This window comes from Ixodes scapularis, unplaced genomic scaffold (assembly GCF_016920785.2).
Source record: "Ixodes scapularis isolate PalLabHiFi unplaced genomic scaffold, ASM1692078v2 PGA_scaffold1__304_contigs__length_218370807, whole genome shotgun sequence".
Taxonomy (NCBI): Eukaryota; Metazoa; Arthropoda; class Arachnida; order Ixodida; family Ixodidae; genus Ixodes; species Ixodes scapularis.
This window is the reverse complement of record NW_024609846.1, coordinates 23,819,653-23,833,133: the sequence shown is the minus strand read 5'-3', so window position 1 is coordinate 23,833,133 and position 13,481 is coordinate 23,819,653. Positions and strand designations below refer to the sequence as shown.

General features: G+C 46.8%; 2 protein-coding genes across 2 annotated transcripts in view; one reads left to right on the top strand and one right to left on the bottom strand.

Annotated features, from left to right (window-relative positions):
• The first annotated feature begins 98 nt into the window (after positions 1 to 98).
• On the top strand, positions 99 to 1,932 carry LOC121836031 (elongator complex protein 6-like). The gene is made up of 2 exons (XM_042290658.1): positions 99 to 882; positions 1,769 to 1,932. The coding sequence occupies exons 1-2, from the start codon at positions 205 to 207 to the stop codon at positions 1,889 to 1,891; spliced, it is 801 nt and encodes a 266-aa protein (XP_042146592.1). The 5' UTR covers positions 99 to 204; the 3' UTR covers positions 1,892 to 1,932.
• Positions 1,933 to 2,215: 283 nt separating this feature from the next.
• Positions 2,216 to 13,481, bottom strand: part of LOC8033786 (E3 ubiquitin-protein ligase TRIM37) — a 38,362-nt gene continuing 27,096 nt past the window's right edge. The window contains exons 15-18 of the mRNA XM_029970353.4: positions 11,946 to 12,086; positions 7,717 to 7,849; positions 4,408 to 4,517; positions 2,216 to 3,997 (exon numbers count right to left, since the gene is read on the bottom strand). Of these exons, the coding sequence (XP_029826213.3) occupies positions 3,801 to 3,997; positions 4,408 to 4,517; positions 7,717 to 7,849; positions 11,946 to 12,086 (581 nt within the window). The 3' untranslated portion in view covers positions 2,216 to 3,800. The remainder of the gene's footprint in view (positions 3,998 to 4,407; positions 4,518 to 7,716; positions 7,850 to 11,945; positions 12,087 to 13,481) is intronic.

Below are 13,481 nucleotides of genomic sequence, written 5' to 3'. Positions count from 1 at the left end.
TATAATTTATTTTTTTAAGTTTACCTTATTGTTTGATTACAAAACTGGACGAAACATCACTATGGGTTTTAACGGTGTTTGAATAAGCAGTTAGCAACGTTGAGATATAAGCAGGTGCGGTGCGGCAAGTTGGCGGCAAGCCAGCTGAGCCAGCGGTGAAGTGAAGTTGTGATTTATGGATTGACTGCTGAATTCGCAAATAAAATGTTCTTAGAGCTTAACACCTTCCTAGATTTCGACAACAAGGCGCTTTCAAAGCAGTTTGTTGTCATCTCGAGCGATGACATTGTGGACCACAGCTTCGTGCTTAACCACCTGCTCATGCTGTACCTCAAAACGGGCCGCAGGGTCTTTCAACTCAACTTGACGCTCGACGACGCCTTTTTTGCGAGCGTGTGCCAGAAGCTCGGCATCAACCTGAAGACGTACGCCTCCAAGAACTCATTCTACAGCTTTAGCTGTCCAAGCCTGCTGAAGGACTTGGTCAAAACCCCGTCGTCCAGCGAGTCGCATCCCTTCAGCTTCCTGACCTCGGACGGACCGAGCGATCGCCTATCGCTTCTCCGATCGCGGATCATCGAAGAACTCGATCGGTTCCTCGGAAGCTCAGAAGCAAGCGGCGAAGTCCTCTTGATGGTCGACGACGTCTCGTGTTTGCTGCACCTGGGGCTTTCCAACAGCGAGATCGTGAAGTTCGTGCACTCGTTAAGGGCCCACGAACCGCTGAGAGACTGCGGCTCGCTGGTAATGGGCTCGAAGTTCAACGAGCCCGAGCAAGACGCCGAGTGCCACCAGCTCTGCACCTACCTGTCGCACCTGGCCGACGCTACCGTGGACGTTCGTGGGCTCTCGACGGGACACAGCAGGGATATCACGGGACAGGTAATGCCCGAAGGGTCCATATCACAAGAGCGAATGAAATTTTAGCGAACGGCGACATTTGAGCGAATGGTCGTTTTAGCGAATAACGGGGGCGCGCGTTAACCCATCCGTCGCGCTGCGCTTTACGCCGCTTCGCGGCGACAGTCTGCGGCAATTCATTACAAAAATATGAACTCATTTGGCCCACCCGAAAACGCCGCTTCGCGGCGTCCGACTATTCGCTAAAGTGTCGTTCGATGAAACATGGGCGTTCGCTAAAATGTCATTCGATCAAGTGAGTGCCTCCCATGCCCGAATTCACATGTGGTTTCAGGATTGTGAAGTTCATCTGCTTCTTGCGAACCTCTTGCGTTTGTTTACCCCCAAATGTGCCCACGTGCGGAAAAATTTTACCCTCGTGACGTCACACGTGACCCTCCCCTTCTCAAGAGCTGCACTCTAATTCGGTATTGCAGAGAATTGTAAGTCTTTCATTTTTTCCAGCGCAGCTATGCCGTTAGATGTTTTTGTAGCACATACCTTGTCTGCCAACAATTGATTCAAGTATTCAGCTGGGACGACTCCCAGATTTGGGCTTCAGCACGCTGGATAGCATTATCGTGCTCTTTCCTGCCGATAAGGGTTTATGGTATTACTTTACCATAACTTAAACTAGTAACCGAGAGCTGCTATGCGTTTATTAGAGTGGTAATCTTGCCAAACAGGCTCACAGTTCTTGCTGAAGTTCCTACCACAAAAGGTGTAAATGCCCGAACTGAATAAAAAGTGCTTCGGAGAAATCGTTAGCAAGGGATGTCAACTTCTACAGATCGAGCGAGAGGTGGCATGCCAGGAACATGGTTCGACAACTGAACTTGTTCCATTCAGAACAATGTATGAATTGCAGATCTCTGTGACAAGGAAGGCGGATGGTCAGAGGCCCACCACCAAGCGGATGCACTATCGGCTGGAAGACAAAGGTGTCAAGCTTTTCCCAGTGGGGCTTCACAGATTGCCGTTTCAGATTTGATAGTACAACTTGCTTCGGAATAAAAACGTACATCCAACGATGCCAAAAGGTTATAAGATATATGTTTTGCTCTCTGCTGACCAATTGTGAAAATACAGAAACCTTCTTTTTTGTGGCCTCCGATTCCCCGAGAGCCAAGCACTGAAATTGTAAATTTAGAAAATGTCGCCGTAATTGTATTTACCCAATTCTTACGACAGACAGATACTGCGGTCTCGTCCCACAGGAATGACAAATACTGCTTCGGGCAACGTCAACAAATCTTGTTTGCAACCGTTGTCAGGCACGAGTGTCACGAAATAGCCACGATAGAAGCAACCGAAAGAAAGATCTGCAATGTTCAGTCATCTAATACAGTTTATTTGCATGTGACTAAAACAAACACAAAATAAATAGCATTTGTGGCCCAACCTCGTGACTAAACAAACAAAAAGAGACTACATAATGTTTGCTATTCCTTCGAACGCATAATATGGAATGTAGGACAGGTACTTGTGAACAAAATGCAACGCAATACACCTGTGTGCTTCTAGGGAAAGGTGTTCCAGAGAAGACACAAGGACATCGAGCGCATCTTTTCCGCTATAGGAATTAATGGCACTGGATAAAAAGAAAAATGCTGCCATTCTTCGGGGACTCAAAAAAAAAAAGAATTGCATCATTTGGTCTCAATGTATCATACAATTGGGCCTTGCATCATAGGGGCCTTTTGAGCACCACATCCAAACACACAATGAACATTTGGATTTTGGATGTCAATCTGCCACCAATGAAGTTTCAAACAAGTGCAACTGTAGCTTATACCTTTACATGAGGCAGCTAGTGTTTCCAAGCACTAGTGTGCATGTCCCCTTGTGTCAACACTGTTTTGTCCATTGGCATTTAGACCTAGAAATCCAACAAAATAGGAGGCTGTCCTAAACATTCCTTTGCCGTACGACATCAAACAATTCCCTGCATCTGCCTACCAAAAGTTTCCAAGTACAATTTTCATAGAAATGAACGGACTCTGCTTTTAAAATGGCAACCTGCCACTCGACAAGATAGTGTTGATCTGAATTTGTTAGTAAGGGGGATAGTGCTTTGATGTTATAGCAGAAAAATATCACCACTAAAATAGCCTTTCGAGGAAAACTTCAGCTTGCTATATCTAACCATCGCTTTTTTCGGGCTCATCTTGCTGCGCAAGAAATGTTTTGAATGCTGCTGACGTCCGAACATGCTGCCACGTCCAAAGTAGTTCGCGCATGCGAGACAGAGTGCAGCCACACATGTAGATCGCGCTTTCCGAGGGTTTGAACTCCAGACTGTAAGGGTAACTGAAGCTGTGCACAACTGAAATTTGGAAAGGAGACTGCACCACCGGACCCTCTTGTCTACAGGTGTATGCACAATGACGCAAAGGAAGCTTGTGCTCTCAGGAACACATATGTACACAAAAAAGGAAAAAACAGAGCAGGACATCATTCATTCAGTAACAGTTGCTTCTATACATCATACTTTGCAAGAGACGGGGAAAAAAGATGTGCGGCCTAGTAGAACAAGATTTTGGGAAGAAACGAAAAAGTTCACAGGGTGACAGAACTGTACATTATATCCCGAGAGCTGCCCGGCCTGCTTCTACAAAATAGTCCACTTTTCTCGTATCAATTTCTTGCTTTCCAGGTATTGTGGTGGCCAAATTGTGCATGTAAACTCAAGTACTGGCAACTGGAATGACATCTGTAATATGGACTTTCACTGTTACTGGATGCTAGCATAACAAAAGAAATTAAATCCATTCCAGTTATACAAAAAAAATTACAAAATCTTTCCATAAGGTGGAGCTGCACAACGAAACAAAAATGGTAATTTTGAGAAAGAAGGCAACGAGAAAACTGAGGAGAAATGCGACGACTCTGTCTCTTCTTTACTGGGATGTCCCATTGTCTCCGTGTGCCTTCGATGTCGGAGAACGGGTACCGCTGTCGGAACGGCTCTTGGCGTTTGCGGCTCCATGCAGTGACGGCGACGCCGGCAAAGATCGAGCCGAAGTCGGCGGCAGGCTGGCAGATAACGGCGCCGACCCGGAAGGCGACAGGCGGCCGTCGTGCGATGCCAGCCAACCTGTCAACGCAGTGGGAAGAACACTGTCACGGGGTGCAGGTCTTACCCCGTCATTTCATTCGATAAACACGTAGGGGCAGACGATACCGAAACCATAGTACTGAAGCAAATTGGCTCGTAGCAAAATTAACTCGGAGAAAAAGGAACAACAGACGGGAACCAGTGGTCCTTCGCTTCTTTTGAAGGTTAGAGTGCGTCTCGGAGGAACAAAATCAATGTAATATGTATTCATGTCCCACTTATGTCTACTGCATGATTAATCTAACAGTTTTGGTCGGGAGTGAACATACCCAGTGCTCCTTTACCAGCTCAACTGACCAATTAGTTTGTCTGAAGAAACAACAGTACAGTCCGATGCATTACTTAAAGCAAAACTCGAAAATAGGACCACGAAAAAAAGCCCAACTCACCGGCGGAATGACAGGAGGGTCTAGATGGGGCCACGTCCCCCTGCGACCCTTTCCTCTCCTTGGGAGGCTTGCTGTCCGAGCTGGGCTGTGATGGTCGGCCTAGCATGTCACTGCAGTTGCAAACCGGAAACGGCAGCTACGTAAGTATGCATGTATCGCACTGAACTGAAGAATGTGGCCACAACAATGTAGTAGATTTCGAGGCTCCATTACGCTAGTATATTTTAACAATCGGGTATGCACCCAAGTTGACCCAAATTTATGCCCAATTTTGAATCGGTACCTTTTGTGTGATCTATGGCGGCACATCATAGGTAACTGACTGTTGACAAATTGAATAAAAAGTCGCCGTAATGGTTGCAATGGTTGTGCTGCCCCCCAAAAGTATGAGTAATCAGATAAATACAGCATGCACAGCAGTCTACAATATCACTTCCACCTGCTGTCGGCAATTACGGGCTTGAGACAGTTGACCTCGATTTCGTCCTTTCTTTAGGCCTAGTTTTATTGAAAAAGCCTTGCAAGGATACTCTATACTCCGTTTCACACTTAGCGTGCAACACTGTCAAAGCTACTGGCACGAGCGCGTGGCTTCATCTATGGTTTTGTTTGCGCGAGAACGCGTGCAAATGATCAACGAGATCAAGCCCCATGCTTGCGCCAAAAGCTTTGACAGCGTTGCACACAAAGTATGAAACAAAGTATAGCAAGATTGAGCGGTGTCTTGAATTTTCACCTTTAAAAACATTTCAGTGCCTCTGCAGTAAGGGAATGTTATATATTTGTTTCTATCTTGGCATTTAATGTTTAATACTGAAAAGCACTTGGGCAATGATTGGCCAAATCCACTCGAGTTTGGGGTTAAATAAATCCGGCGGATGTTGGAGCAAAACTTAAAGGGGCTCCGAGGAGGATTCTGAGATCGCCTAAATATGGCGATAACTCACTCTGCTGACTCTAAGCATCTGAGAAACCTCTAAAACATGACGATGTGCGGCCGATTTCCCTATTAAAAAAAGCAATCAAAGATTGCAACACACAGGTCATCTCAGGAGATGGGAGGATAGTTACGAAGAGGGAAACAGCGCCAAAAGTATGGGGGACAAAGAACGAGGAACACACAGACCGAACGCAGTGACAACTGGTTTGTTACTGGAAACCACCTACCGGCATAAAAACACAGACAAACATACATCGTACCGTCGCCATGTCACAGCTCTCCAAGAACGTGATTTCCTTCTGTGAAATCATGTACAGCGCTCGGTCTGTGTGTTCCTTGTTCTTTGTCCTCCATACTTTTGGCGCTGTTTCCCTCTTCTTAACTAAGCATAACCAACTCGGCCAATTTTCAACGGAGATGGGAGGAGCATGTTCCAAAACCAGGACCACTGTCAGCCAAAACAAGCAAGGTATCAACATATTGTCACGGTTGGTGACCAATAAACAAGAAATAAACAGGAAGAAATAAATGTTTAATGTGGCGAACTTGTGCCAAAAATAAGAGTACAAAAGATAATAATAGAGCGTCGCGGGCATCGAAGTCTGCGTAGCAGCAGAGTCGAACGCTGGGGCGAAAACTGACTCCGCTCGCCTTGCGGAATCCCTTATGTACCCTCGTGGGTTTCTGGATCGTTCGGCGTAGAAGGTTCGGCGCGTAGAACATTCTAACCTCGAATAAGCAAGACGGTTCTCGAATTCACCAGAACATCACATTACAGTGTCAACAAAAATGTGTAGCCGCAGCCAGGAATCGAACCCTGGCTTTCAGCGTGGAAAGCACGCACGATAGCCGTTAGACCACGAGCACGCTGCCCTCTTGGCCAGCTTCGCTGGCGGCAATATCACTCTGCGGGTCCACCACGAAGTGACATCCTGAATGCGCGCGGCTCGTCGCCCGGACAGTCCGGACGTTTGCACTTCGATGAGTTTCTTTAGTCAGTCGAACTCGCGAATGATGACAAATCGGAAAGCATGCTTCGAAGTCACCTGCGTCACAGACGAAATCTGCGCAAAGAAAATCAATGATTCAGGACAGTAAGCGCATGCTCGAGAGCAGACCAGCAGACGGCCGGACACATCCCTCCCGCAGAAGACGAAAAAGAAAAAGGCATAGCGCGCCGTTTTGAGACTATTATTGCAGAATTATGTTCCCTCTTCGCAAAAAATTAACATTTGTCTCATACTGTTATTTGATCTTATCATCTACAAAAGCATACACATTTTGTAATAACAGCGTTTGATATTGCCACGAAATGTCGCGTTTTCATTGGTCACAAGTCGTTTTGGCTGCCGGAACATGCTCCTACCATCGCCTGAGATGACCTCGGTGTGTCGCAATTTTTTATTCTTTTTTAAAAGGGAAATCGGCCGCGCACGATTGTGATTTAGGAATTTCTAAGATGCTCAGAGCCTGCAGAGTGAGTTACCGCCATATATAGGAAATCTTGGAAACCTTTAAGAAAAAAAACTGAAGAGGTTGTTGAAAAAAAAAAGTGATTTTTTGCATATTTTTGTTTTGTGAATTTGAATATTACAGGCATTTAACCCAAATGTATCAAAAAACGCAAAAAAAAAAAAAAATTGCTGGGTTTGACGTTATACCCAGATGTTTCAGCGGCCTTGCTCGTGCCGCTTGTGAGGTAAGGCTTGTCAGGTAAGGCTTGCAAAAAACGCGACAATGTTACGCTCTCTGTATAATACGTCATGATTTCCCCCTCGTGCCGAATGCGACGAGAAGGAGAGGCTTTCGCGCTTTATGCTTTACGTTTTGAATGTTTTTTAACCGCCCGTAAACATGCACGACGGGGTCATTTTTTGTATAGTGGCAGGACTGGCTTATTAGCAATATACAAGTGCCACTGGAATGCTGGCAAACTTTGAGCACGCTTTACACTCCTTTCGTCTATTATTTTGCTTAGAATTGTCGCTCATATTTACACACGTGCTATGGAAGAGAGGTTTGGGCCTTAAATATAAGAAAAATACTGTCACTAAAGCAGTTACACTTTTATGACGATAATAAATGTACATATTAGGTATTCGGTACGACCTAAATAACAAAAATGTTCCAGGTTATTTTCCGGCGAAGAGACAAAATAAAGCACAAGCGCGTATCTTCATAGGAATGCACAGGAGCACTGCAAAAGTAGACTGGGTGCCGTCTGCTTCAATTTGCATCCCAGAAGTCGCATAGACACTAGCTCCAGTTGAACCTCTAGTGTACATTATAATAACTCCATGCGTGGTTCCAATTAGATGATGTTCTAGGAATTTGCCACCTGCCACTACAACCAGTCCGTCCCTTCTTACCCGGCACAAGCCAGAAGCTGAGGGGAGCTCATGCGGGGCAGCTGGGCAAAGGACTCGTCCGCCACCGCAAACAGCTCCTGGTTGCTAAGCAGCTCGGGGATCGACTCCAGCTCCAGGGAGTAGTCCGGCACCACTGGGATCGGACAGAACCACAGCGCTCGCTACCAACCCTCTCACGCACAATCCGAACCAGCACAAAGCGGCCGCCAAAGGGATCGGAAGCACTACCATGTGCCTAGGAGCGGGTTCTGAAAGCTCCGGGCATCCCACCTCTTCGAGGGAGCAAGCAACGCCTTGCTGCCCCCAAAGAGACTCACAAAGAAACTGTAACACATTGTGGAATTCTCTGCCTCCGAAGGACGGCACTCGTAGGCGCTTTGGACGTTCTGAGCATTTAATGCGGCCATTTGTTCCATCACTCGCGTTTGTTCGAACCTTGTGTAATTGAGACAATTTTAGTATTCCCTCAAGGCTCCAATTAAGGAGCTATTCGATACAATAAGGATGAAAACAATAATAGAACCTTTTTATAGAAGGAAAGACTAATGCAGCAAAGATGGGAATATTATACAGTGAGGCAAGATTCAACTATGCTTTTAGTACTAGGATAGACCTTTTTGGGTATTATTCGTAAAAAAGCTGACACTTCCTGTAGGGAGTATTCACTGGCGGCCATAGCTGTGTCCGCGACTGTTGAGCGCATGCTGACGGCAAGCTTCCACAGGTCTTTCGCCATGTGCATTCTGCACCACTGAGATTGCTGGTCTTGGCAGCCTACCAATGTGAGCTCGTTCTGAGCATGCGCTCTAAACATCGCCCTGAAATATGGCGTCCAGTAAATACCCTCTATAGGGGGTATTCACTGGCCAAACCTTGGCGTATAAATAGGGTGTGTATTTTCCGGTTTTAACCGAAAAACACCGATAAACATTTGTCGGTGACGAAAATACAAAATCGGTTAAAACCGAAAAACACCGGAGGTTGGATATTTTCGCCCTGGTTAAAACCGAAAAACACCGGTTGTTGCATGTTTCCGACCTAGCCAAACCCTTTCCCCATAGAGGTTCGTCAAATGTGTTATCTCGTGGATGCTGCATTCTTCCAGTGTCTATATACATGGCTTGCACGTGGCATTGGTCCGCCCTCCTTTCTGGGGGGTCAAAAGCGTCCAGTTAACGCAGTGGAAGCTAAGCTCACGCACGCCTTACCCCCATTGTGTCTCCCGTGGCCCCCTTTTGTGGAAAAATTAACGCAGTGGAGGGTACACTCTCACGTGCCCTTTCCCCATAGTGTCTGGCCAAGTGATGTCGGTGCAAGCCATGTATTTAGAGGTTGCTGTGGTTCCTGGAAGACACTGCCAACATCCGTGTCGTACAAGGCTACTGACCCTTGAGAAGTGAGATGCGTTCATTGTTATCCGTTTAGTTTCCATGGGCTTTTGGGGAAATGAAAAAAGGGTTTTGTTGGCGTGAGGGTTTCGCTGTATATAAAGACCGTTCTGTAAAGAAATTTGCAGACGTGTTTGAGAAGGCGCGTCTGTCCCGCGTCTGCGGGTTTTCTCAATGTGAGACTCGCTTCTTTTCGTCGAACACTTCAAGTATCGTCGTCACGCGGGGTAGAAGACCACCAGGATGGGACGCAAGCGGAAAGCTCCGGATGACTCTGCTAAGGAGTATCCAGACTTCGACGCGTGTACAGACCTTTTGCCCATGGTCTGCAAGTACTGCAGAATCACGGTAAGCCTCCAAGATGGAAAAGGGGCTACAAGAATTACCGAGCACATAACATCCAAGCGTCACGTCCAGCTCAAGAAACCATGTCTTGATCCATGCAAGTAATTTTTTCCGTGTCATCATTTCGTTTACTGTGAGAAAAACTAGCGCAATGTCTCACTTCTACGAGAGAATGTCGTGTCTTGAAACTTTTCTATAATTTGTAATTTTTACTCGTTTCAGCCGGGAGTACCCCACCAAAGCTCTTTGGAGGAATGCATCACACATGTCTCCTGGAAGAAAGTTGATGTCGACGACGTGGCGCACAAATTCTGCAGAGCTCTCTGCAAGGCTGGCACCTCTCTCAAGAAGATTGATGGAGTGCTTGGAGAACTCTTCCGAGATATGTGCCCCGCAGCCCGTATAATGCCGTCTGCTGCCATGATGTACCGCAAGTACTTACCCGACGTATTCGCAAGGGATTTGTCTGAGGTTCAGGAACGGTGCAAAAATCGTCCGATTTCTCTCACAGTCGATGAGACACCAGAACTCCGTGGCCGGCCAGCGGTTGTCGTGCTCGTAGCATTCTTTGATTTTGAGCTTCTCCAACGAAAGACTTTTATGGCAGATCTCCAAGTGCTTCAGCAGTGCAACGCCGTTGCCGTTGGGGTGCTTGTTCAAGAAGTTCTGGGGAAGCTTGGGAAGAGTTTTCGCGATGTGTGCGTCGTACATGCATAAGCTGCACAGAGACCTTCAGCTCTCTCAACCTGACTTTATAGCACTGCACTTTAAGGACCCTTGTCATCTTCTCAACGTCACTCTCAACGAAGGCATGAAACTGGTTGAGTTCGGGGCTGTTCAGGACTTTGTCATCCACTTCCCTGCCTTCCTGAAAAGTTTGTGAGAGATACGGCGTAAGTTCAACGTGCTTTGTCAGTCTATAAATCTTGAACCGGAGTGCCTCTCCAATGTGAGCCCCTCACGGTGGTTTTCTTTTTATGAGGCACTCGCTGATGGTGTTGCATTACTGGCGCCCAATTTTGTCCTTTCTGGAAAGTAGTGGTGCAGTTGGCGAGAAGTGCGGGAAACTAAGAGTGCTTGTCTCAGATCCCGAGTCCTCACAGGAACTTCTCATCAAGATGACTTTCATCCACGAGACATTGAGTTCGCTACTCGCTATCATGAAGGTTCTCAGGTCCGAGAAAACTCTGGTGCACGAGGTGTATTCTCTTCTCGGCGTAGAACTTGCAGCTTTGTTGAAAAGATGGAATGCCAACAGAAAGCTATGGCAGTGTTGACCTACTTATGAACATGACTGAAGAGGCCCTAAGGTTAAAGCTTGTTGATTCCTTCTCTGCCTACTATCAGATGATTCAAAGCAAGTGGTTTAGGACTGTTTCCCAAAACATCTCAGATGACTTAGATTTCATGGATGAATCGTTGTTCTGGTTCCGCGTGCAAATTGTTAATCCGTGCATAAAAGTGGAGCTGCTAGAGGGATTTGTGCCTTATGAAAGTATCTATCGGCCGGTCCTCCGAGACGAGCACAAGCTGAGTGACCTAGAATCAGAGTTTTTTTTTGTTACCGCCAGTATGCTGTGACTAGCACCGTTGATCCAGTGTCATTTTGGAAACTTCATTTACCTGACTGGCCACTACTGTCCCAAGCCTCGCTGGACATTGTGGGATTTCCTGTGTCCAGCACAAATGTGGAGCGCGCGTTTTCTAAATTGCCGGTTGTGAACCGCAAGGAACGTGCTGCCATGACGGATGCAAGCCTCTTGAAGTATGCTTGCATCTACTATAATAACCAAATGTGAGAAATAAGTGCTTCCTGGAGAAGTATATGAAATATGTGAAGAAAATTGAAACTCTCTGTGATCAACCACATTTTTTTTTTCCACCGATAATCACCGATTTTAGCCTCGTCATGAGTTGTTCCACCGAAATACACCGGTGTTTCGAAAATAAATTAACACCGAAAAAAATTTGCCGATTTTTCTCACAAATAAACACCGGAAAGTACACACCCTACATATAAATAAAGAAAATTTTCTCTCTTCTCTCTCTCTCTCTAGAGATTCTACCTGACATCATGCATAATATATGAGCCAGTGAAAAATGATGGCGCAAGCATTTTACTTATATTCACCAGCACGAGCTGGTGAATGTTAACCCTGTTGAATTAACCTGAGACCGGGGTAGAGAAGAAACATAAAAACATAGATAGATTCTATGTTTTGATGCTACTTCTCTACCCCAGTCTCGGGTTGACTCAACATGCAATACATGTCGCCGTCGTTAGGGCGCCCCAACTTCCGAAGCTTCCAAGGACTGTCCAGCCAGGGGGCGACCCACAGCGGAACAAACGTCCGCCACGATCACCACCGCTACTGCAATACTGCCAAAATCGTGGCCGGAGACAGTCCGACACCTCTACAACATCGTCTTGCAGAAATCGAGGGACCACTTCATGGGACGCGGTAAATATGCACCGGTCAGGGTCGCATCCCATACCAGACTTGTCCGGCGAGCAGCCGTCGAGAGAGGCGGCCGCCTGGGCCGCCCGGCAGGTGGAGGGTCCGGGCTCCGACCTGCTCTTGGCCAGCAAGGAGAGCAGCAGCAGGTGGCGGCAGCCGTCCCGAGACCTGCGCTTGCCTGCAACGCCGGAATCGCTGGTCACGGATGCGCCACGACTGCTCAACTCGGTAGCCTTCCTCGATGGCTGGCTTCTACGAGATCGGCGCACTCGTTAACTCACGATCGCATTCTTACCGGAGCTAACTCGAATTGCGCGAGCATCCGTCGTGCGCCATGGCCCATACTCTGTTTCACAGAAAGCGGGGGGCCTGAGGGTGTTTAAAATATCAAACAATCGCAAAATCATTCATTTTTCGAAACTCGCAATTGTGTCGTTTGTACGACCCCGAGTATCTCCGCGCAAAATACAATCTCTCGGTTCAATCTCTAGCTATACTAAAAACACCAGATTGCGAGTCTCAAGAAGCACAATTTATGGCATAGGAGAAACTTTTAGAGCAACTTTCTCGGTTTCGCCTTTTTTGTCCAGTGCCATTTGTGCGTTTGCCATTGTGGGCAAAACCAATCACAGGCAGTGGATGTGGCGCAATCCTGCGCCATTTCTATGCGTGCAATTAGTTTAACCAGTGACAGAAAACACACAAAGACGACGATTGAGCATCGTGACGATGCGATTTTGGCGCCTCTCGATTGGCTCTCCGTGGGATCGCAGCACTGGCTGCGGGCGGACCTAACGGAAAAGGGAGTAGAGCACAACGGGAAAGCGAGAGTTGGCCAGCCGACAAACTTGTGCGCCGCGAACCAACCGTGGACGTCTCGCGTGCCGCACATTGACCGTCGTTTCACGAGTCGCCCCACATGATGCACGCTCATCTCCTCGGTCTGCACATTCTCGGCGTCGTCGCGAGGAAGAAAGGGAAAGAGCAACGTCGAAATACGCGGCGTTCGGGCTGGGAAGACCGAGATCGAATGGGAATGTTGGCTGCACTTTCTAATGAAATGCCAGTCGGCACTTGATGCTATAACTGACAGATTAAAAATAGCTGCAATTGTTTAATTTTTCTTTAACTTTCTGCACTTGTCAAAATCTGATTAAAAGGTTATAAGCGAAATTTGGAAAATTTTAATGAGAAAATGAGGCCCATTTCCGGTAGTCAACGCCTTTATCTCCTCACATTCATGGACTTCTTTGAAAATTTCAGAAAACCGACAACTACTTTTGGATTGGATAACTTAAGTTTTGAAACACTGGCATCTGATCTGCCCCACTGGCATTACATTTGGGTGAAGACTGAGCACTTAGTAATGCAAAGTTTATTTTTGTAGTACCGTAATATCCCGAGTCATCGCCCACCCCCCTACCACCTGAAATTCATTAAAAAAGTGGGGTGGGCCATGTCTCGGTGGGTGAGCACAAACACTTGAAAAAAAAGTGGAAAAAACCGCCTATTTTTCTCTGCGTATCTAGCGCTGATGCACAAGAGATACATCAAACTCAAAACTCGATTTAGT

Coding starts and splice junctions, on each gene's coding strand:
- LOC121836031 (XM_042290658.1), top strand. CDS start 205: ATGTTCTTAGAGCTTAACACCTTCCTAGATTTCGACAACAAGGCGCTT. Junction 883..1,768: donor GCAGGGATATCACGGGACAG/GTAATGCCCGAA, acceptor TATGAATTGCAG/ATCTCTGTGACAAGGAAGGC.